At 43.5% G+C, this 24,224-nt stretch overlaps 1 protein-coding gene across 4 annotated transcripts in view; it reads left to right on the forward strand.

Annotated features, from left to right (window-relative positions):
- MTA1 (metastasis associated 1) overlaps positions 1 to 24,224 on the forward strand; it is a 174,678-nt gene that overhangs the window by 117,198 nt on the left and 33,256 nt on the right. For all 4 annotated transcript variants that reach the window (XM_045027526.1, XM_045027527.1, XM_045027530.1 and 1 more), the window contains exons 12-17: positions 6,914 to 7,029; positions 8,030 to 8,181; positions 10,107 to 10,296; positions 10,715 to 10,804; positions 14,278 to 14,430; positions 15,577 to 15,612. In XM_045027526.1, the coding sequence (XP_044883461.1) occupies positions 6,914 to 7,029; positions 8,030 to 8,181; positions 10,107 to 10,296; positions 10,715 to 10,804; positions 14,278 to 14,430; positions 15,577 to 15,612 (737 nt within the window). The remainder of the gene's footprint in view (positions 1 to 6,913; positions 7,030 to 8,029; positions 8,182 to 10,106; positions 10,297 to 10,714; positions 10,805 to 14,277; positions 14,431 to 15,576; positions 15,613 to 24,224) is intronic.

A 24,224-nucleotide genomic window follows, 5' to 3' on the forward strand; every position in this document is an offset into this window, starting at 1 on the left:
AGGTGCAGTGGAACCTGTACCAATGCAATGTCAGGGAAAAGGGTTCTTCTCTCTCTACTTTCTGACCGAAAAGAAAAGCGGGGGATGGAGACCTATACTGGACCTACACCAAGTGAACAAATTTGTACGTGTACAGAAATTCAAGATGGTCACATTGGACACAGTAATATCCGCGTAGAACAAGGGGACTGGTTTACAGCCCTCGACCTACAAGATGCCTATTTTCACATACCCATTCATCCAGCACATAGACGCTTCCTGCGATTCACAATTGGACACTACCATTTTCAATACAGAGTGCTTCCATTCAGACTCTCCACAGCACCGAGAGTATACCCGTAGCCGTAATTGCTGCCCATCTCTGCAAACACGGGATTATACTTTTCCCCTACCTAGATGACTGCCTTATAAAAGGCAGCTCATACGACAAGACATTAAAGGCGACGCATTTTATCATCTCCCTCTTCCACAGTCTAGGCCTGCAAATAAACTTCCAAAAATCCACCTTGATACCCACACAGCAGATCGAGTTCGTTGGAGCTCACCTGGACTCAATTCGAACCAGAGCCTTGCTCCCACACAACAGATTCCTCGCTATTACGCATCTCATACACACGCTTTCTGTTCGCCCCAGAATACAGGCACGAACCTGCCTACAGCTTCTTGGCCACATGGCAGCCACCACCTTCATAGTCAAATATGCCAGACTGCATATGAGATGTCTTCAGGGTTGGCTCAACTCCAAGTACAAACCCCGCAGACACAGCTTCTGCATGATGCTAACTCTTCCAGCAAAGGTATTGCCCTCCCTACAATGGTGGACAAAACCAGAAAACCTGCTCTCCCAGGACAACAGTCGGCTTCTCCATCCGCAGCTCCAGAAACTCCAACTAACGGCGTGGTTCCTTCATGGTTTCAAACCCACGAATTAGCCTGTTCAGAGCAGGACCAATACGTCGTCATGCACAGTAGAAGAGACTCCACTCATAAGACTTGCCTGCAAAAGTGAAAATAGTTCTCCATGTGGTGCTTCCACAGATGCTTGACATCCCAGACTCTGACCCTCCTTGACGTCATAGACTACCTTTTAAAACTAAAACAGGACAGGCTCTTGCTCAGCTCTATCAGAGTACACCTTGTGGCTCTCACCACCTTCCATGATCCGCTGAACAGATATTCACTTTTTGCCCACTCCACCATAAAGTGCTTCCTCACGGGCCTTCAAAATCTCTACCCTGAGATTCACCCACCAGCAGCCTCCTGGAATCTCAACCTAATTCTCTGAGGCCTCCCTTCGAGCCCCTGGCTATCTCGTCCATACTCCACATGTCTATGAAAGTAGTTTTCTTGGTTGCCATAACGTCAGTGAGAGGGGTCGGTGAAATAAGCACCCTGATGGCCTACCCTCCCTACACGATTTTCTCTAAAGACAAGGTTACAATGCGACCCCACCCCAAATTCCTCCCCAAGGTGGTGTCTACTTTCCACCTTAACCAGCCAATACACTTACCTGCATTCTATCCCAAACCTCACAAGACTCCACAGGAAGCAGCATTACGTCACCCTGGACATAGGGTGACCAGATGTCCTGATTTTATAGGGACAGTCCCAATATTTGGGGCTTTTTCTTATATAGGCTCCTATTACCCCACCACCCTCTGTCCCGATATTTTTCACACTTGCTGTCTGGTCACCCTACCTTGATGTCAGACTGGCAATTGCATTTTATCTAGACAGAACTAAGGCATTCCGTAAATCTCTTAGGCTATTTGTGTCCACTACCGAGAGATCCAAGTGGATCTCTGACTGCATCAGATCCTGCTACCAGACTCAGAATGCTCAACCACCCAAGGGCATCAGAACTCACTGTACTTGGGTGATGTCAGCATCCGTTGCATTCCTCCACAACATACCTATTACCAATATATGCAAGGCGGTCACGTGGACATCTGACCACACATTAACCAAACATTATGCTATCGCACAGGATACCACAGCAGACACCATAGTGGGCCACACAGTACTGTCTACCATTATCACTTCCGCAACTCCAAAATCCCACCAACCATAGTGGGTACTGCTTCACATTCACCTGGAGTGGAGCACCCACAGGGACAGCACTCGAAGAAGAAGAGAAGGTTACTCACCTTGCAGTAACTGAGGTTCTTCGAGGTGTGTCCCCCGTTGGGTGCTCCACTACTCACCCTCCTCCCCTCTACTTTGGAGTACTAATCAGACAACTCTATAGTAGAGAAGGAGCTGATGGGAGGGTGCAGGACGCGCGTGCTCAGGCAGACCCTAACGACGCTGTAAGACAGCAGCTGAGTGTATGCATCCCGACCAGGCACTGCTACCGAAGATCTCCGATCAACGGCGCTGGGACGCACAGTGGAGCACCCACAGGGGGACACATCTCGAAGAACCTCAGTTACTGCAAAGTGAGAAACCTTCTCTTCCTTTACTAGAGAATGGGGATTGGCTTTTGTCCTTCAACCTATAGGATGCCTACTTTCATATAACTATACACCCATCACACAGGAAATACTGACGATTCATTATAGGTCGAGATCATTTTCAGTATTGAGTGCTCCCCTTCGGCCTATCCTGAGCTTCAAGAGTATTTTCAAAGGTTCTAGTGGTTGTGGCAGCTTACCTTAGGCAGGAAGTGATATTGGTCATCTTGTACTTCCACAACTGGCTACTCAAGAGCAACACCTTTGAGGCAGTGTTATTGCCATCCAGATGACCCTCGCTCTGTTCCAAGAGTTGGGCCTACAGCTGAAAGTAAAGAAATCCATGCTGGTATGTGTACAAAGGATACAGTTTATAAGGGTATACTCGTACCTCCCTTTGGACAGATTTGTGACCTTGTTTGGTCTGGTAGGGACAATTCAGGGAAGCCCTTGGGTCACAATAAAGTACCGTCTTCAACTCATGGGCTGTGTGACAGCTTGTATCTTTGTGACCAATCACACAAGGCTACACCTCTGCTGCTTCCAGGGTTGGCTAAAAACTACCTATTCTCTGAACAGGGTCAATTTGGACAGGTAGGTGACAGTCCCCTTGCACTTAACAAACTCCCTAGACTGGTGGTAGGAGCAATGCAGCATTTGTGTGTTTATCCCTTTCTGTCACCCAACCCCAACAGTGACTAACCCTGATGCTTCCCTGTTAGGATGCGGGACTCACCTCGACACCCTCATGGGAGGTTCATACACACTTGAAGTGGAGCATCCATAGGGTGACACATCTTGAAGAGCCATAGTCACAGCACAGGGCAAGAAATTTCTTTGTGGCATAGCTGAAAATAGACCCTCTGTCTCTTGACTCATCATTTTGTGTCTTAACCCCAAGACCATTCTTCCTCCCGTTTTAGATAGGACTATTTGAAGACTCAGTATAGACTAGAAAAATTTCCATGCATGATTATATTCTATCCCTCTTTTATAGGTATGTTAAAACAGTGATCTATACTTTTAATGTTGGTCAAGAAGGATCTTACCAATATCTAAGGATACTTTTAACAAACATTAGACTTTTTTTTTTCTCCCCAAAAGTGGGCACAAAATAGTTTTAGGCACGTTTTCAGATACACGAAGTAATGGCCTGACAAAGCTTTATGTGCAGTAAAGAGGAGAAATGCTGTTCTCTTTTATCACAATGTTATTCCAAAATGTGTTTCTCATAACAGGACCAGAACATCTGGCTGTGTACGTACTTGGATGACTGGAACCACTCCAGTGTACATTGGTGGTGGTATACTCAGTCTTCTAACCAATAAAACCAGTTTAATCTTTAGCTACCATATGTCTTGGGCACACAAGTTTCTCCTTTCAGAAAAGTAAGACTTCAGTTCCTGCTCCCATGTTAATTTAGTGCTGTCAACCAAGTGCATAAGGTTGGTCACACATTGGAAAAATGTCAATGTTTTGTGAGCTGTTTGTCAATTCATGATCTAAGGGAAGCTGGGAGCCAACACTTCTTACAAGGATCTTGTCACTTTAATAGGTTCAAATGTCAGAAGAGACTATATTAAGATCACCTGGTCTGATTTCCTATATAACACAGGTCAGAGAATTTCACCCAGGGTTTCTTGCATCTAGTACACGTACTCCAGTTCAACCACAGATCTTTTAGAAAGGCATCCAGTTATGATTTAAAGACTCCAAGTGTTGGGAAAGCTTACCATACTTGTTGAAAGCAACAAAGAGTCCTGTGGCACCTTATAGACTAATAGAGGTATTGGAGCATAAGTTTTCGTGGGCAAATACCCACTTCGTCAGACGCATGTGGTGGAAATTTCCAGAGGCAGGTATAAATATGCAGGCAAGAATCAGTCTAGAGATAACGAGGTTAGTTCAGTCAGGGAGGATGAGACCCTCTTCTAGCAGTTGAGATGTGAACACCAAGGGAGGAGAAACTGCTTTTGTAATTGGCTAGCCATTCACAGTCTTTGTTTAATCGTGAGCTGATGGTGTCAAATTTGCAAATGAACTGAAGTTCAACAGTTTCTCTTTGGAGTCTGATCCTGAAGTTGTTTTGCTGCAGGATGGATACCTTTAAATCTGCTATTGTGTGTCCAGGGAGGTTGAAGTGTTCTCCTACAGGTTTTTGTATATTGTCATTCCTAATACCTGACTTGTGTCCATTTATCCTTTTATGGAGGGATTCTCCAGTTTGGCCGATGTACATAGCAGAGGGGCATTGCTAGCATATGATGGCATATATTACATTGGTGGACGTGCAGGTGAATTAACTGGTGATGTTGTGGCTGATCTGGTTGGGTCCTGTCATGGTGTCGCTGGTGTATATATGTGGGCAGAGTTGGCATTGAGGTTTGTCTCTTTGCTCTAGTCCTGTGCTCTATCCACTATGCAGCATTGCCTGCCTGTAGAGAGAATACTTTTGGAAAACCCCAGCTACCTTAAGTAATCTAATTATATTTGCACAAAATGAATTTTTGGTGAAGTAGAATCTACTTGGAGGTAATTTTTAATATGGCAGCAATCAGCGAAATGCAGTCTCATGCAAAGGTACCATATTCCATTCTTCTCCTTCGCAAATTGCCTTTGCAAGTCTCCTTGAGTTGGAACGTCATGCCGTGACTTACAAATCCCAGAGCCATTTCAAATCCATTAATAATCAATCATTAGGGCCATGACAGTGCATCAGCTGAAGAACAGAACAATTGAACCACAATTGTAAAAAGGCCCCAGTTATTAATTCTTCTTTTTCTGCCTTGCCTGGGGAGCCCTGCAGACCAGAGAAATCCAGAATGTCTGTAGCACTCGGAGACCTTCCCCCTCACCCACACTCCTTCCTCACCATGTTGTTTAAAGGAGAGTAACACAGGTCAGTCTGAAGCTTCTCCTGCTCTTGGAAAAGGCTCTCCTGGCCACTTGTGGAGCCTTTATGCCCCTTGTGTGCCACTGTAGCAGAATCTGCATGTAACACTTAAAAAAAAAAATTGTGTCTGGGCTCTCTGCCTCTCAGTGACTCGCAATCACATGTAATTAGTTTCCAAGTAAAAAGATGCATTTTTCTAACAGCCCTGGAAACACAGTGACTGGGGAGTTTTCTTTCTTTCCCTCATATCACCACTTGTCTTAACAATTTGGCCTAGGGAATCTTTATCTTATTTATGCTTGCCCAACGCCATTGTCTCAAGAATAATTTAATATGCAACCTCTTTGCAGATATAACTGATTGGAATTTACTAAATCTTTGTTGATGCTGCATCAGAAGGAATAGAATCTGGCGCTCTGATGTGTCGGCTTTCACTTAGTGAAACGTGGTAAACTATATCACTGAAGTCAGCAGATGAAGTGCTGAATATACATACAGAGCAATACTGCTGTATAAAAAGGTATGCAGCTCAATGGTCTACACAGGCACATTAATGCACAGCACGAGTGTGCTTTAGAAATTGCATCCCAGTAGAGTGTATTCTCCTACTGTTGATGCAAGCCCTAAATGACTAGCCAAAAGTCACACAGGACGTCTTGGAATTGAACCCAGATCCCCTGTGTTGCAGTCTGGTACTTTAACTAATTCTGTTGTGGTTTTGTTGAAGGGAGTGGTAAAATAAGGTCTGTAAATAAATCTGATTCTACCTGTTGGCTTGGAGTGCCATAATCTCTATGCTAAATGGGATGGGATAGAGGTCTTGACCTTTTAAGATGCTTCCTTTCACATCTCTCTTAGGAAATTGCACAGGAAATACCTCTGAATCAGATGGGGAAGACTGCAGTCTGTACAAGGTGTTCCCATTTGGGTTATCTGAGGATTCAGTTTACACCTTTTACTCTGCAGTTCTTTAATAGTGCAGTGGCAGTAGGTGCTTATTTCAGGAGGGCAAACTTTGAGTCTGAATTAGTACTTCTGAGCTCTTGCCTATAAGCTTGCCAGTCTACTACAGAGTGACAGGATTTGAAGAGGCAATTTTCTGAAGGAGAAAGGAAGGCTACTTTACCATGGAATTCTCTGAATCTATTGCCCTTGCAGATCCACCTTGACTTTCCCTCCTTCCTTACCTCTTTAGAGGCTTAAGTAGAATGTTATTCAGGCAGAGAGGAGCAGAGGGATGTCTGTCGATATGGCCCTTTTGTCACCTAGATTAGAATGTTTTTGGGTCAGTAATTAAGGTGTGCTCATGACCAGAACGGTTAACTACTTTTAAGTGGTTCTGGGACTCCTGAGAAATGGCATGTGACTTCTACAGTATGATCTGCAGAGGAAATGTATTCAGAAAACTCTATTTACTGGTAAGTAATGTTTCTTCTTTTGGAATTCATAAACATGTGAGAAATGCATGTCTTCAGTTTTAATCTTCTGGGCCATATTTTTTGTCACATAGGAAAGTTACATGTCACAATCAATTAATTTTTCCCCTTTTTTTGCTTTGTGTTTTAAGTAACAAGCCAAACCCCAACCAGATCAATGTAAATAATGTCAAACCAGGAGTGGTAAATGGTACAGGAGGACAGGCACAGAACATGGGAGCAGGACGGGCCTGTGAAAGCTGCTATAGTAAGTGATTTGCAAATGTAGCAATTGTGCAAGAGCAGCAGAAGTACTCTAGCACTAAGACTAAAGTAAAGCTTTAATAAGCTACCATGCAGGGTGGGGTGGGTGAAATAGGCAGGGTTTTTCTTCATGTAAATGTTTCTAAGTTTTTAGAGTGGGTGGATTTTATTGTAAATAACTGCAAGAGCTGATGTTTCCTGTGAAATAATGGATGGCTCCTGAGTGAAGACAAGTCTTCAATTCATTGGAGAGCTTTATAATGTTTTCACAGCTTTATTATGGTAGTGGAAAGTCCAAAGAGCATGGTTACATCCTTGTATTCACTATGGTCTTATCGGCTAATACGTCTTGGTCTAATAGGCTTCCCTCTCCTTTATGGAGAGCCTTTTAGATGTGCTAAAATGTAGGACTGTATGGAGAGTCAAAATGACTGACTTTTTCTCTTCCCTAAGTAAAGTTGGGGAGGGGATTTCTAAAACAGAGGGGAAAAGTTAGTTCCCCCCACCTATGCAAAAGGGGTGGTTGTGTTTTGGAGTTACAGCATAAAATATCTCAAAGGCATTACCAGGAAGTTTTCCCATCCTAATGACTCTACAAGATGGGGAAGGTAATACCTTTTATTGGACCAACTTCTGTTGGTGAGAGAAACAAGCTTCTGAATTTATACAGAGCTTTTCTTCTGTGTAGCTCGAAAGCCTCTCTCTCTCTCTCACACCAACAGAAGTTGGTTCAATAAAAATTGTTACCTCACTACCTTGTCTTTCTAAGATCCTGGGACCACCATGGCTATAACAACACTGCATAATGCCATTATAAAACATTTAATGATGATGCAATTTGCCTCATTTTTGATACAACAGGCTTATGATCTAGTTTTGTTACCTTGTGAAGCTGAAAGGTCTCTTTCTCCTTTGAGATTGTAAAGATGGTTGTAAAGGCTATAAACTTTGTAAATCAATTCTGTTTAAGAATATATATATATTTCCACCTTTATTATCCCTAGCCACACAGTCTTACCAGTGGTATTCTTGGGGTCCCCCTAACATGCAGTGTCGCCTCTGTGCATCCTGTTGGACATACTGGAAGAAATATGGTGGCTTGAAAATGCCAACGCGATTAGATGGAGAGAGACCAGGACCAAACCGCAATAATATGGTATGTGCATCCAGTGTAAAATAATATGGTATGTACATCCATTACAGGTGGCTCAGTACTGCAGGTCAGGGAACCGAATGCTCATTCCAGTGAACAGTAATGGAAAAAGTATCACTTATTCCTGCCACACAAAACCACATCAAATAATATACAGTAGAACTTCAGAGTTATGAACACCAGAGTTACAAACTGACTGGTCAACCACATGCTTCATTTGGAACTGGAAATACGCAATCAGGCGGTAGCAGAGAGCCAAAAAAAAGCAAATACAGTACAGTGCTGTGTTAAACATAAACTACTAAAAAAGGGAATGTTTAAAAAAAAAAAAAAAAAAAAAGACAAGGTAAGGAAACTGTTTCTGTGCTTGTTTCATTTAAATTAAGATGGTTAAAAGCAGCATTTTATTTCCTGCATTGTAAAGTTTCAAAGATGTATTAAGTCAATGTTCAATTGTAAACTTTTGAAAACGACCATAACATTTTGTTCAGAGTTAAAAACAGCCTCCATTCTTGAGGTGTTCATAGCTCTGAGGTTCTACTGTACAACTGTTTAAAGCCTAAACCAACAGAATTATTAGTCAGAACTTGGCTTTTTTATGACATGGTAAGGGTCTGGCCTGTGCAATAATTGATAAGTCATCTTTGTCCACATGTAGTTAAGTATGTAAATCTTAGCCCAAGGCCAACCTTCCAAGATATTGAATGCTTAAATTGGTCCACATTAAAGTATAGAGTCCTGCACTAAGTGCAGAGTCCTGCACTTAGGACGGAAGAATCCCATGCACTGCTACAGACTAGGGACCGAATGGCTGGGCAGCAGTTCTGCAGAAAAGGACCTAGGGGTTACGGTGGACGAAAAGCTGAATATGAGTCAACAGTGTGCCCTTGTTGCCAAGAAGGCAAATGGCATTTTGGGTTGTATAAGTAGGGGCATTTCCAGCAGATCGAGGGATGTGATCATTCCCCTCTACTCAGCACTGGTGAGGCCTCATTTGGAGTACTGTGTCCAGTTTTGGGCCCCACACTACAAGAAGGATGTGGATAAATTGGAGAGAGTCCAGCGGAGGGCAACAAAAATGATTAGGGGGCTGGAGCACATGACTTATGAGGAGAGGCTGAGGGAACTGGGATTGTTTAGTCTGCAGAAGAGAAGAATGAGGGGGGATTTTATAGCTGCTTTCAACTACCTGAAAGGGGGTTCCAAAGAGGATGGATTTAGACTGTTCTCAGTGGTAGAAGATGACAGAACAAGGAGTAATGGTCTCAAGTTGCAGAGGGGGAGGTTTAGGTTGGATATTAGGAAAAACTTTTTCACTAGTAGGGTGGTGAAGAACTGGAATGGGTTACCTAGGGAGGTGGTGGAATCTCCTTCCTTAGAGGTTTTTAAGGTCAGGCTTGACAAAGCCCTGGCTGGGATGACTTAGTTGGGTTTGGTCCTGCTTTGAGCAGGGGGTTGGACTAGATGACCTCCTGAGGTCCCTTCCAACCCTGAGATTCTATGATAGGGCCAAAGTTTTCAAAAACGAATAGTGGCTAGGGAAGAGCAGCAGCAGTGCAGATGGGAGAAGGAGTGGAGGGTTGTGTTGTGTTCTTAGCTTGTTGAGTCTTCCCTCCTAATCTCTGCCTCCCACTCTTGTCCTTTCCTCTATCTCTGTGGTTTTCCTTCAGCCTGTATCAACTCCACGCTCCTATCTCTGTCCCCAGGAGCCATTCAGAAACTGAGTAGAAGCAAATACTTTACTTTGAGTGAGCATCCTTTAAAAATTTAGGAAACGGGGGGTTGGATAGGAGGGTGTAGGTGGAAATGACTTTTAGAATGGACTATGTATGTGGTGTTAACTGATGCTGGTTTCTGGTGTTCTGCAAATTTTGAATAAAAATCAGTTGTGGACAATAAAAGTGCTTGTGCTTTTTCCCTTTTCCCAGAGTCTTCATGGTGTGCCAGTGCGAAACAGTGGGAGCCCCAAATTTGCCATGAAGACACGACAAGCGTTCTATCTGCATACAACAAAACTGACAAGGATTGCCAGACGTTTGTGTCGAGAGATCTTGCGTCCTTGGCATGCAGCAAGACATCCCCACCTGCCCATCAACAGTGCAGCAATCAAAGCAGAATGTGAGTATTTATCCAGCCATCCAACTACTTACTATGAAATTGGGAAACCAGAATTTGAGATTAATTCCTTTGGGAAAGACTTGAGTTAGATCTTTCAGAGGTACTGTGGCTAAGCACAGATGACCTGCTGTTACTTATTTACTTTGCAGAAATGTCCTTAACTCATCACACTATTACCAAATAACACATTTGAAATTGCTCAGCTTTTTTTTTAAATGTCACTTGTTTGCTAGTATGCAGCACATTCCCTTGCCAGTGTGTACACTTGCCAAAACATGCACCTACTCTGTAAACATCCTTTTTTACTAGAAAGCTCTCCAGAGGAAAGTTGTTTTAGACTAAGTTAATTTCCAAGACTCCATTCATTTTTTTAATAAGAAAATAAATGTTTTCCTCAATCCCGATATTGTCTTCACAGGCACAGCACGCTTACCAGAAGCATCAGAAAATCCATTGTTGTTAAAGCAAGTTGTTCGAAAGCCTTTAGAAGCAGTACTGCGGTATTTGGGTAAATATGCTACAGGCTAATTCTCCTAACTGTTTGCATGTTTTCATACTGCTGGGTAAACTGATCTGGAAAAATAGGATCTGCTACCTTAAAAATTTTGCCCATCTCTAGAAATAAATTCATAACCTTTGGTAAGATCCTGAAATGTTCAGTTTATAGACTATTGTTTCCTTCTCTGGAACAGAGGAAAGTTCAAAATGGCCCGTACAGCCTTTCTCCCCTTCACACTATGTAGAGGTGTGGTGGCTCAGCAGCCTACTACCCACCCTCCATCCCATATGCGAAACTCCTCTTTAGCAGTCATGAGGCAGCCTCTGGTGTCTGGGTAAGAGGCCTTCTGCTTACAATCCATAAATGTGATTGGTGGGATGCAGTTGGCTGTCCACAATCCCACTCTGGTGCAGTCTTAATGTAACTCCTACAATGGGATCCACTGTGCAGCCTCTTCTCAAGTCTAAAAGGCCTAAGGATACAGCGCTTTCTCCATGAAGTGCTTATAGTAAGTGTTATGCAGGAGTTATAGAAGGAGACTGCAGCTCTGCTGGGGCCTCTCCTTAGCATCATAATCACTGCACAGTAGGCAAATGTCTGAGAAGGATGTCACTAGAGTTTAACAGAAAATGAGTTGTCATTTGCTTGCTTGACCTTTCATGCCTCTGAGGGTAAAGATTCTGTAATGGAAGAGGTTTAAATGCAGAAATCATGGTCAGTGAAAGATTAATAGATTTCAAGGCCAGCAGGGACCATTGTGATCATCTAGTCAGACTTCATGCATAACACAGGCAACAGAACTTACCCAAAATAATTCCTAGATTGTTAGTTCTTGCATCCAACTACTGATCTCAACCAAAAAAAAAAAAAAGATTTAGGTGCCAGAGGTGGTTCAGTAGGTAGTCTTCCTCCTGAGTGAGTTTGAATCATGATCCCAGGGTGAAGTTAATATATATTGTGCTGCTGAAGGTTCTGTCTTTCAGATTGCACATAAAAGAAAGGTCTCAATCACTTCTGACCATTTTAAAGCAGCCAAACAAAATCCCAGACTGCTTCCCTCTTTTACAAAAGTAGGGGAATTAATTCTTGTATCCTGTCCAAAAATTCCTTCTGCAGTTTTGTTTGGATACAGCATTCTCCTCCTCCTGTCCTAAATAGTTTAGCATTGTTTTGTGCTGTTAAACATCCGACACAGTCTTCCTTAAGAGTGGATGGCATGATTTCAGGTGTGTATAGTTTGCAATGTGAAAAGTGCTTTGGGATCTTTGAAACAAATGGCTGATATTTTATTAGCAACTTTTATCCAAGTATTTCAGTGAATAGAACTGAAATTGTGCTTAATTTGATCTGTTGCTGTTTCCTATAAATATATTGCTCGCTGCAAGTTGTTATATAATCACACCTGAACCATACATTGCCTTAAAGAAAGATCCCATATCTGGGAATGCTGTCAAATGAATATTGCAGTAACCCATGATATTTTGTACATTAATTGGCTATTGGTGCATGCCTTGAGTGTGTTGTGGGATGGTGAAGGCCCTATGACTTTACCACATCCTGTGCTGGCATCAGAGTGGCTTATTAACTGTTTCTTTTGTATTTAAAAAAATTACGGTACTTAATGTATTGCATCCTTCTACTATTCAAAATATAAGGATAAGAGGAATAGTAGGGGAAAAGGCTACAGAAGCCCTTCTTGTAATATTTTTGATGTAGATTTTTTTAAAATCAGTTGTTTTAACTTCCTCTTCTCTTATTACTTAATGTTTGTTTTTGTAGGTAACTGAACTCCTTGATCTGCTACCCTCTCTAGTGTCCTAAGAACTAGCTCTCTCTTCACTGCAGTTTGTGGCCAGACAGCCACTGTCAACTCACTTTTTGTTGAAGCTAAAATTTAAGACTCCCAATTTTGTAATTAAATAACCATTGAGTTTAAAGGGACCAGAGACCACAAACTGCTCCTGAGGGACTGGCAGGTTGCGCAGGTGGGGTCAGGGGCAGTTGTAAAACTGTCATGCTTCTTCCTGGTCGTCTCCTCCAACAGACACTACACAGCCTCCTTCAAACTTGCCTGGTTAGTTTAAATACTGAATTTAGGAGCCTTAAATGAGCACCCAGAACAGCGCTCTAATGTTAAAAGCATCCTCTGGCCACTTCTCTAGTCTTGCTGAGTGATATGGATGGGGAAGTGGAGATTGGCTTTGGTATCTAGAGCACTGTCCAATTGCTTCTAAATTCCAGAGAGTTGATTTGGGAGTTACTTTAAGACTCCCATTTCAGCAATTAAACTAATTATCTGTTAACTTTGATAAGAAATTGTGAAGTCAGTTTTGTTTCTTTGAATATTTTTATTTATAAAAGATAAGCTTCTGTGTGTGTATTGTGTGAATATTCATTAAATATGGTTTGTCTGCTTTTGTTCTAGATACAGTACTTAACAATTAAAATATTCTGTAATAATAAATATCCCAAAAAATCCCCAAACTGTATGCATGCAGCACAACCAAAATGTAGCCACTAAAGGGAGAGGAAATTTTGCTATGGAATCCTAGGGGAAAAAAACACTCTTTATGAAGAGTACCATAGGATCTTTAATGTTCACACGGAATAGGACCTTGGTTTTTAACGTCTCATCTGAAAGCAAATGCTTCAGTGGTGTGACAGATTTCAATGTGACTCTTAAACTGGAAAACAGGGCCATTCTCCTTTTGATGTAACTATCTTCAGGAGTGTTGTGCTACTTCTTGCTATTACAGAGTCAAGGCTGTGAATCCATAGTTAGGGCCGAGAAAGAGCAACTCATTTTAAACCCCTGTTTTCAGTTGCTTGTAACTTTCTCAACATCTTTTCCTTTGGCATGCCATGCTTGATCTCTGCCTCAGCCAAAAGGTTAGATTTAAATTATGTGCATGTTCTTGATAGTTTTGTTTTAAGTCCTCAATGGCTTGGCCAGTTTAGGAACTGCATTTATAGAATACTGATGAAATTGGCAAAGTTGTAACTTCTGGGTAGCCTGTGGGTGTTGCATGACTTCTTGAAGATGGCTTCTAATATAGAGCAGCCTAGAAATTATCCAGAATCGGTGGAAAACATAGTTTTAGAAAAGGATACAAAACAGCCTTCTAGCACCTATTGTAGGATTATATTGCAGTGTATATTACAGCACAGGTTAAACATCCTTGTTGAATTCAGCAGTATATTTACAATGCTTTATATAAGTAGCAATCTTCTGTTATACTTGGGGCCAAATTCAGAAGTGATATATGTGGCAATTAGTGTTCAGACCTCTTTTCACTAATTCAGATTCCTTTGCATATCAGTAGAGTAGGCTTAAGTCAGTATAAGGCAGTTTGAATGTAAGAGTTTCTGTTCATATAAAAGGGGTGTGCCTTACATTATCTCTGAATTTTGCCCTTTGTGTTTGGGTTTATAGTCTCCATGTATCTACTAATAAAAATAACACACTGCTGTTTTTACAACAGAATCTCATCCATGTCCTCCGAAACCAGACCCTGTAAAGAGTTTGTCCAGTTCTCTTCACAATCTGACTCCTACCAAGTTCACACCTGTCATAAACAATGGATCCCCAACTATCCTGGGAAAAAGAAGCTATGAGCAACACAATGGGATGGATGGTAAATATTTTCTAGTACATGTACATTGTCATCTGTCGGGTGTTTCTTGTGTCTTCAAGGAAAGTGCTCCTGTTAATTACTTCCATTTCAGTATTTTGTAAAGAGTATTGCCCAATGGACAGCATCAGTCCTTATTCCAGGGGAGATTGCTTTTTTATTTTTTATTTTAGGGGCCTTAATAGTTTTGAACAAGAAATGTTATGGTTTATATTTCTCTTCTTGCAAAGGCTGGTTTGATTTTGCTTGTGCAGGCATGGATGTGTACAGTCTGAGTAGTACATTGATACAGAGCTGCTAGGCTAGTGGAACTCTGTCTACTTTGACCACATCTTGATGTCAGGCTGGTCTCAGCCTGGCAAACATGAGAGAATAAGACAAATCTCTTTTTTTATTACTCTTACTGCCATGGGAATTACTACAGAAAATTTCCCAAATGGTTTTTCCTCTTTCATTAAGAATTTACTGCTGCTTCCTTGGTCGGCCCTCTCACTGAGAGTCCTCCTCTCACTGTTGATGGGTCTCACCCCTTCCTTCAGCCCAGTAAATAGCATGGGTGAAGGCAGCATGTGCTTGCAGCAGGAGATGGAGGTACGATTCTCCTGGCATGGAGTCCAGGGCTCTGTCTTGAAGAGCTAGCCATCAGCTGAGAACGGCAAAGCAGGGAACGTGCCACTGGCTCCTCAGTCAAGAATGCGATGGCCTATTCAAATGGCCTTAACAGGAATAGGAAGGTGGGGAATGGCTCAATTAAAAGAAAAGTGTGGCACTTAACAGTGATTGTGACAGGGTGAGGAGAAAAACGTAGTAGCTTCCAACTTTCCCAGAGGTGAGCAAAACTGACTGTCATGCCTTCAAAGGCCTCCTTTGGGAGTGAGACCAGATTCTCTCCCATTCTGCTCCAACCCCATAAATTTACTGTGCTGTATTAAAGCTATCTTGCCATTGCATTTCAATACAGCCACACCGGGTTTTTTCTCCTTCACATTTATTCTTAGATTAAATTAGCATTTATATTGAACGCAAATTACACAAGCAGCAATGGACATCTTACTGTTTGTATTTAATATTTAGCTTTTAAAAAAATGCTACTGTTCAGATTGCTGATATGGTGTTTTTTCTCTTTTCTGTTCACTTGTGCTCTGTCAGGCAACGTGAAGAAGCGCCTATTGATGCCTAGCAGGGGTAAGACCTTCAAGCTGTGCTCAGCTTATGCTAGGAGAGTGTGATTTTTAGTTTCATCTGTTGGCTTCTCTAGTTTGCTTGTCTGCTTTGTGGCTACTAATGCTCTGTGTAAATTTTGTGTTGGTGTCTAAATGTTCTTTGGATAACCTCTGTATCCATGGTCTATGCACTGCTAATTATTTTTCAGCCTTTTTCCCGTGTGGGGCTAGTAATGGTACAACCATAGTTGTTGCATGGAAGTGGTAATGAAATGAAATGTTCACTTTATGCTACTAAATTCCCCAAATTATCCAACATTGTTCTAGCAGTTTTGTAAAAGCTATTGAAAGTTTAGAATGTAATGATAGCTTGGGTGGGTTTTTGGTTTCACTATTTAACCTTAGGAAATGTAGGCTTCAAATATTCTATATGAATTTAAATATCCAACACATACAGATCAAAAAGGAAGCAAAATCTAGTAGGATATACTCTGTTTTTTAGTCATGACCCTTCATAACGTCAGCGACACTGCTAGCTGTTTGATTAGCCAGTGCTGCTGTGCATATCTATCTTTAGCAAGCAAGCACCTGTAATTATAATACTTTGCTTCTACATAGCACTTTTAATTCATAGATCTGCATGTGCTTTACAAGGTTAGTAAGAATTATTCTTCTTCCAGTGCTGGTCCTATGCATATTCCACTCTGCATATGCATGTGCTCCATGCACCTGAAGTCAGAATTCTTGCAAGCAGCAACCATTTATCTTCACGTGCACCCTTTTCTGCCTTGCGTTTCTAACTGAAGGCATAAAAGGGTGAAACAGACTGGCTGTCTGTCCAATTCCTTCTTACTGCTGCATGGCCTAGGATGGCAAAAAAACTTCAGGACCAGACTTCAAAGAGAAACTGCTGAGCTTCAGTTCATTTGCAAATTTGACACCATCAGTTCAGGATTAAACAAAGACTGTGAATGGCTAGCCAACTACAAAAGCAGTTTCTCCTCCCTTGGTGTTCACACCTCAACTGCTAGAAGAGGGTCTCATCCTCCCTGATTGAACTATCCTCGTTATCTCTATGCTGATTCTTGCCTGCATATTTATACCTGCCTCTGGAAATTTCCACTGCATTCATCTGACGAAGTGGGTATTCACCCACGAAAGCTTATGCTCCAATACGTCTGTTAGTCTATAAGGTGCCACAGGACTCTTTGTCGCTTTTTACAGATCCAGACTACCCCTGTGATACAAACATAAGAGTAAGTCTGCTTTAAAGATGTCAAACATAGCTCTGCCTAAATCGAGCAGGTCTGCTCATTCAACCCTTAAGGACTTAGGATGTACCAAATCCCAGGGCCATGACCCTAAAGCCAGAGTTGTATCAGTACTTGACCCCGTATCAGCGACACCAATTCAGCTGCTACCATCCAAGTCAAAAAGTCAGGATCCATCGGTTCAACCACTGTCGGTACCATTGGTTCTGTCTCTCACATGGAGCCTCCCTTCTCTGACCCTATCAGTGTGAGCAGATTGGATCCTACGCATTCCAGAGAGGTCAGAGACTTGTACTACACTGGAGGATATCTTTGCTCTTCCTGAGCCTCAGTTTCCCCCAACATCAGAACCTTCTCTCACTAGGGAGATTGTGACTCCACTAGAGGGTGTTACCAATGCGGAACATGGGACCCATATGCCAAAGAGCCCAGGCGTTTTGCCAGGGAATCACTTTACCATTCCACTCTGAGGGAACTATGAGAGTTTCATCCTTATTCCACAAAAGAGAAGGACTGTGAACCAGTTCTCCATTACTGATAAGCTTGCCTTCTTCATCTCCTGATGAAGCAGTCAGAGAGGATGGAGATGCCATTGAAATTTCAACGTCTGCAGAACTGCACTTCAATCAGCAGTTGATGCAGCAGAGACCGCTTCTAGATTGATGGAATAGCCATTGTGATGCCCTGAGAATCATGATTATATTCTTCGGGATTTCTCAGGGAGGTCCATAACACCATGGAGGACTTGCCCTTCAATGAAGCTCACCTTTTCACTGAAAAGATAGACGAGTCCTTATGTACTTTAAAAGACTCCAGGGCCACCCTCACTCCTTGGGAATATATACACCTGCCCCAAAAAGGAAGTATCACAAGTAATCTTACAAACCTAGACTGGCGAATTGACAGTTTTATCACCGATGATTTTATGACACTCCTGATAAGAGACAATGGATATAGAAGTCTAATTTCCCTGAACCTCCTGCACCATCTCAACCTCCTCCCCTAGCTAAAAGATATTTTTGACAGGAGTTAGATAGCTGCAAACCATTAATGAAACCACCTCGATCCCATCCCCTCATATCCTTCAGAGGTCATTTAGCACTGTTTTCACAACTGGAATTCTATAACAGACAAGTGGGTATTAGATATCCAGTCTGACTGTGCAATTGAGTTTACTTCCCTACATCTCCAAAACCGCTATCCCTCTTCAGGGACTATTCTTATGAGGGGATTCTCAGGCAGAAAGTGAAATCCCTCCTCCAGCCAGGAGCAATAGAGCGGGTGGTACTTCAGCACCCAGAAATGTACTTCCTAGTCCCCAAAAAGAAGAGAAGCTGGAGACCTATCTTCTATCTCCACAATCTCAACCACTTCACGTGGAATTCTAGCTTGCGAATAGTCACTCTGACATCAGTAATCCCATCCCTGGAAAAGGATATTTGGTTTACAGCTCTCGATATGAAAGATGCCTACTTTCACTTGAATGTTCACCCTGCCCACAAGTGTTTTCTCAGATTCATGGTGGGCACTGACTGCTTCCAGCACAGGGTGCTCCCATTCGACTATGCCACTGTCCCCCATGCATTTACCAAGGTTTTTTTCTGGTAGTAGCAGTTCATTTCAGATGGAACAGCTTCGCCATCTTCTCCTATCTCAATGACTGGCTTCTTGTTGCCAGGACGTGTCAAGAAGCCTATGAGTTGACCTCATTAATGCTTCAGCCACTTTTCTCTCTAGGAGTCTGTCTGAACCTGGAAAAGTCTATCCTTGCTCCAATGCAGACTATAGACTTCATGGGGATCACTTCTAGATTCACTCACAGTGGGAGATTATCTACCAAGAGACAGGTTTTGCACTATGAGCCACTTGATAGACCAGGTTATGCGCAAACCTCAAGCTCCAGTGAGAACTTTTCTTTCCCTCCTGCGGCCCATGGCTTCATGCACTTACATTACCCCATTTGCCAGAATCCACCTATGTTTCCTTCAGATGTGGCTCCACACAGTGTATTCACCAACCAAATGAAGCATAATTACCAAGGTAACAATTCTTTCGAGTAACATGGTAGATGATCCTCATCAGGTATGTGTGAGCATCCCCTTCCTTACTAGACAAGATGATCATTTCAGACATCTCCCTCTTAGGCTGGGAAGCCCACATGGACAGTCATATGGCACAGGGCACTTGGAAACCGGGATGCATACCAACCTTCTGGAACTTTGAGCAATCAGAGAAGCTTCAAAGGTTTTTCTGCAATTTATGCAGTCCCACCATGTCCTCATAATGTCAGACATGACAACCACCTCTTACGTTAGTAAGCAGGGAAGGGTGAGATCCTTCTCCCTGTGTAGAAGCAGTCACCTTAGGGAATTGGTGTATCAGGAATCGAATCATCCTGTCAGCAGCGTACCTTCCAGGAACTCAGAATGTGTTGGGGGACACCCTCAGTAGGCCTTTTGTGGTCAATCATGAGTGGGGATTGCATAATTCAGTGGTTAACAGAATCTTCGCTCAGTAGGGGACCCCCACCTCGGATCTGTTCTCTTCCCAAACAAACGGAATGCAACATCTACTGTTCCAGAGGAGCTCTGGGTCTACATTTGCGAGGAAAGGCTCTTCTTCCCTTGGTCAGGACATTTCCCCCAAACGAAAAGGGAATGAAACATCTACTACTCCAGAGGAGCTCTCCATCTCATGGCTTGGTTTTCAGATGGACATCAATATTAGAACATTCCTGCTGTGAAGACTTACAAATCAGCCTTAACAGCAGAAAAGATTCCACTGGGAAATGCTGTTTCGCCAAGTGGAAGCATTGTCCCATTGAGACACAGCAGAAACACACATCTCCTGAGTCAGCCGATATTCCAAAATAAGGGTAATGTCGTCTTTCCCTCAGTTCTATATGAGTCCACATGGCAGCAATCAGTGCGTGCCATCCACCATCAGATGGTTATTCAATAACCCATTGACCGGCAGATTCTTGAAGGGCCTAATCAGAACCTTCCCACTAGTAGAGAACCCTACTCCTCAATGGGGCTTAAATCTTATACTTTTGGCACTCTCAAAGCCTTCCTTCAAACCATAAGGTGAGACATTGAAGGGGTAGGTATCAATGAAAGTTGCATTTGTTGTGGCCATTGCTACAGCCAGAAGAGTAGGTGAGCTGGGAGCTCTAATGGCAGATTTGCCATACACTGTATTCTGAAAGGACAAAATTTCATTTAATTTATATTGGAAATTTCCCCCTCCCTGGAATGAGCAGAGGAAACTTAATTTCCCCCAGCTCTCACTTTCTATCCGCAAAAGACAAAACCAATCAGAAAATCACCTAGAGCGGGGTGGGCAAACTTTTTGGGCCGAGGGCCACATCTGGGTGGGGAAATTGTACGCAGGGCCGGAGCAGGGGGTTGGAGTGTGGGAGGGATTACAGGGTGTGGGAAGGGGTGCGGTGTGCAGGAAGGATCTCAGGGCAAGGGATTGGGGCAGAGGAGGGGTGCGGGGTGTATGGGGGGGCTCAGGGAAGGGGTTTGGGGTGCAGAGTGCAGGAGGGGGCTCGGCAGGGGGTTGGGGTGTAGGAGAGGTGTGGAGTGTGGTGGGGGCTCAGGGCAGGAGGTTGGGGTGCACAGGGGTACAGGGTGCAGCAGGGAGCTCAGGGCAAAGGGGTTGGGGTGCAGGGTGTATGAGGGGGATCAGGGCAGGGGGTTGGGGTGCAGGGAGTATGAGGGGGATCGGGGGGGGTGCAGGGTGTACAAGGGGGCTCAGGGCAGGGGGTTGGGGTGCAGGAAGGGTGCGAGGTGCAGGCAGGGGCTTAGGGAAGGGAGTTGGGAGGCGGGGAGCAGGAGGGCTCTGGCCTGGCACCGCTTATCTAAAGTGGCTCCGGAGTGGCAGCGGCGCGCACCAGAGCCAGGGCAGGCCCTGCCTGCCTGCCCTGTCCCCGGCCCCGCGCCGCTCCAGGAAGCGCTGTGGCCCCGGAGGCGGGTGGAGGGCTCCGCATGCGCTGCCCTTGCCGCGCCTCCAGGTATCTCCCCCAAAGCTCCCATTGGCCGCGATGCCCTGTTCCCCGCCAGTCGGAGCTGCGGGGGGTGAGGCCTGCAGGCAAGGCAATGCACAGAGCCCTCTGTGCCCCCTCCTCCCCCGGCCTGAGGCCTGCAGGGACATAGTGCCGGCTGCTTCTGAGAGTAGCACGGGGCCCACCACGCCATGAGAGGCAATCCCGCGGGCAGGATCCAAAGCCTGAGGGGCCGGATCTGACCCGCGGGCCGTAGTTTGCCCACCCCTGACCTAGAGGGTTCTCTCTATATCAGAACTAATCCAAAGTCAAACTATCCCAGAGATTCTCTAAATGGATCTCGGGCTGTATCCTGCTCTCTTACCAGTTGTTGCATCTTCCTCCTGCTCATGGGGTGAGGGCTCATTCTGCAAGACTGCAAGCAACTTCAATGGCATCACTTCAGGAAGTGCCGTTACTTGACGTTTGCAGGGCAACTACATTGCGTTGCAGCCACAAGTTCGCAAGGTATTATGGTCTAGTGCAGAATATCTTCACTGATGCATCCATTGGGACAACAGTCCTCCAGACGGCTCTGCAGTCTGCATCTTTGCACCCTCCTCTTAAGCAAGTACTGCTGGTCAGTCATCCACACTGGAATACACCTAAGGACCAGCACTTGAAGGAGAGGAAGTTACTTACCTTACACCACATGGAAGTTCTTCATTATGTGTGGTCCATATCTGTATTCCAGAACCCACCCTCCTTCCTCTCTGCTTTGGATCTTTACTAGATTCACAAGAGAGCAGGAACTGGAGAGGTGATCAGTCCATTTGGCTCTTTATGCTCTCAGTTGGAAACATGAGGAGGACAAGTATGCATGCATGGACCAGCAGATACTGCTTGCAAGAATTTGCCGGTTCTGGGTGTGTGGAGCACATGCAAATCCACAATGGAATACTTGTAGGTACCATAGATCTCAAAGAACCTTCGGTTACTATAAGGTAAGTAACTTCTTGTCACAATTTTTCAAATGGAGAAACTGAGTCAAATTGGTCTTAAGTGATGTGCCTACACACCAAGAAAACATAAGAGCTGGGAATAGAATCCAGCTATCCTGACTCCTAGTCCGTTGTCCCTGCCATGACACTACATTGCTCATGTAGACGACGACATGTTCTACTGTGCATGTACAGAACAGAATTTTCAAAGGATCTTGACTTTATTAAATAAAAACATTTCTCCTACTAAGCAAAGACGCTGCTTTTCTAAAGACTATCTGTGCCAGGTCTCAAGTTTCACACTTCCATTTCTTACTAAAGCTGTTTTTAAAAAAGCATGGGAAGATTCTCATTTCCCCCTGGTCATAGCAGCTGAAAAATGTTTTCCCCTCTGTTAAAGATTGAGAAAAAACTCATCTCCTTTGGTGAGAAACCAACCACTGAGAGGTTTTTTTGTTTTGGAATAATTTGGAAAACTATATTTAATAAGAGTGACTGGCATCTGCTGTAGACAGTGCAGTGAAATCAGCCTATTAATGCAAGTTTAGGTTATGTTCAACACAAATCAGGCAATGCAAAAGTGAAGGTTTGCACAATAAATATTAACTCAGCCACACTGCACATCCCTTGAATATTAAGGTTACATTAGCAGCCTAGTTCGTAACTGAAAACATAAACATGCAGTGAGGGTACGTTAGAGTTAGCATAAGAAGAATCTATTTTCTGATTCTTAACTGTGCACTAACGTAGCCCTCAATGTCATTTTTAATGTTCTTTTGAGGGTGAATTTAAATAAAGTAATAAAGAAAACTCTCCCCATTCACCCGTTAAGTCTCCTCCTCCTGGACCGCCTCACTCTCCATGCCAGAACTAAGGGATGTCCAGGGGAGCTCCAGCGTGTGGAGTAGCTTGCTGACTTTCTACAGCTCCTGTTGATAACATGGTTGTGGTCATGATTTCCGCTCCCTGCTAAACAGCTGATCCATCAGTGAAGGAACTGCTGAGTCATTCAGCAGCTGAAAAACGTCAGAAATCCTGACCAAGTTTGTCTGGCCTCAGGGTGTGAAGCGGAAGAAGAGAGAATCAATTCCTCCTCCTATAAGGTGCGGCCTCTGGTAATGTTTTGCTATTAGAGGTGGAGAGTCCCTGAGGTAGGGTTCCAAAGTGTCCTCTTGTTGGTTTGAAGATTTTACTGTGTGTATTTCAATGACACTTAAAATCTCCCTTTTGCAAATTGCCCCAGCAGTGAAGTCCCTGGTCAGGCTGGACCAAATGAGTGTTGTGTGGTTCTTTCTTCCCCCATTGTGATGTCCACTGGGCTGCGTTGAGATCATCTGCTATTAAAATTTTAGCAGATGTGCACCCTGCATGCCCACAAGCCATCATTTAATTTCTTATCATTTTTTATCTGCAGCTTCTAAGTAGCTCAGTGGTTCACTCCTGGAACCTGCTTGCACTCTTTCTGCATTCTGTTAGCTTATATATATCTTGTGGTCTAGTTTAAAAGTAGTTTTAGAGTTGTTGGTTTAGACTTAGTTTTTATAGGAAAAATATTTTGGAGACTTTCCAATTTATAAATTTTGATTTTCTGATTTTTAGGACAATAGAAGCCTCAACCCAAGTAAGAAAGCAGGATCTAAACAATGGACCAGATCTGCTTGGCATAGGAGAGTGAGGGCATGGTTCCCTGATTCTGTGAGCCGGTCTGAGCTCGTCCCAGTGTAATTTAGAGCAGCCGGGTACTGGGATAGGCCCAAAGTTAAAAAGGGAATCACTTTTACACTGAGACCACTCTCAAAAAGAAAACATTGGAAAAGGTTTTAGGAAAGTGAAGATAGGGTTACTGCAAATTATTATACTGCTGTATTATCAGAAGCAGACAGGCAGGAAATCCCTTGTAAATAAAGAAACATACTGGAACTGTGAACATCTACTTACTATTGGGAGTCCCTTTTTTCTAATGGTCCATTATATAGATTGCTAGGCTGGTTCAGACTTTTATGTCTTGGGTCTGTGCTAGAAAGAGGCTCAGAAAGAAACAGATGGCATTTTCAGATGCTTTTACAACAGTACTGCAGGAGTAGTGGGGCTCACATAACTAATGCTTGCTTCCAAATTACCTGTTATGTTGGTCTCTGGGTTAGTGCTTTTCAGTGAGATATGTACTTAGAGCCACCTACATTGATATTAGTGAAATCACTTATCTCTCACCATCTAACATACTCTTTAAGGGGCCATTTGTGAAATCTGTTTCCAGCCACTGTGGACAGGCAAAGCTGCTTCAGTTGGCCCCTGGAAATGAATTTGCTCTCCCTGAAGGAGGGTAATATAACTAATGTCAGTCAATATGGGTTTAGGGAAAATAGATCCTACC

This window comes from Mauremys mutica, chromosome 8, assembly GCF_020497125.1.
Source record: "Mauremys mutica isolate MM-2020 ecotype Southern chromosome 8, ASM2049712v1, whole genome shotgun sequence".
Classification (NCBI taxonomy): domain Eukaryota; kingdom Metazoa; phylum Chordata; order Testudines; family Geoemydidae; genus Mauremys; species Mauremys mutica.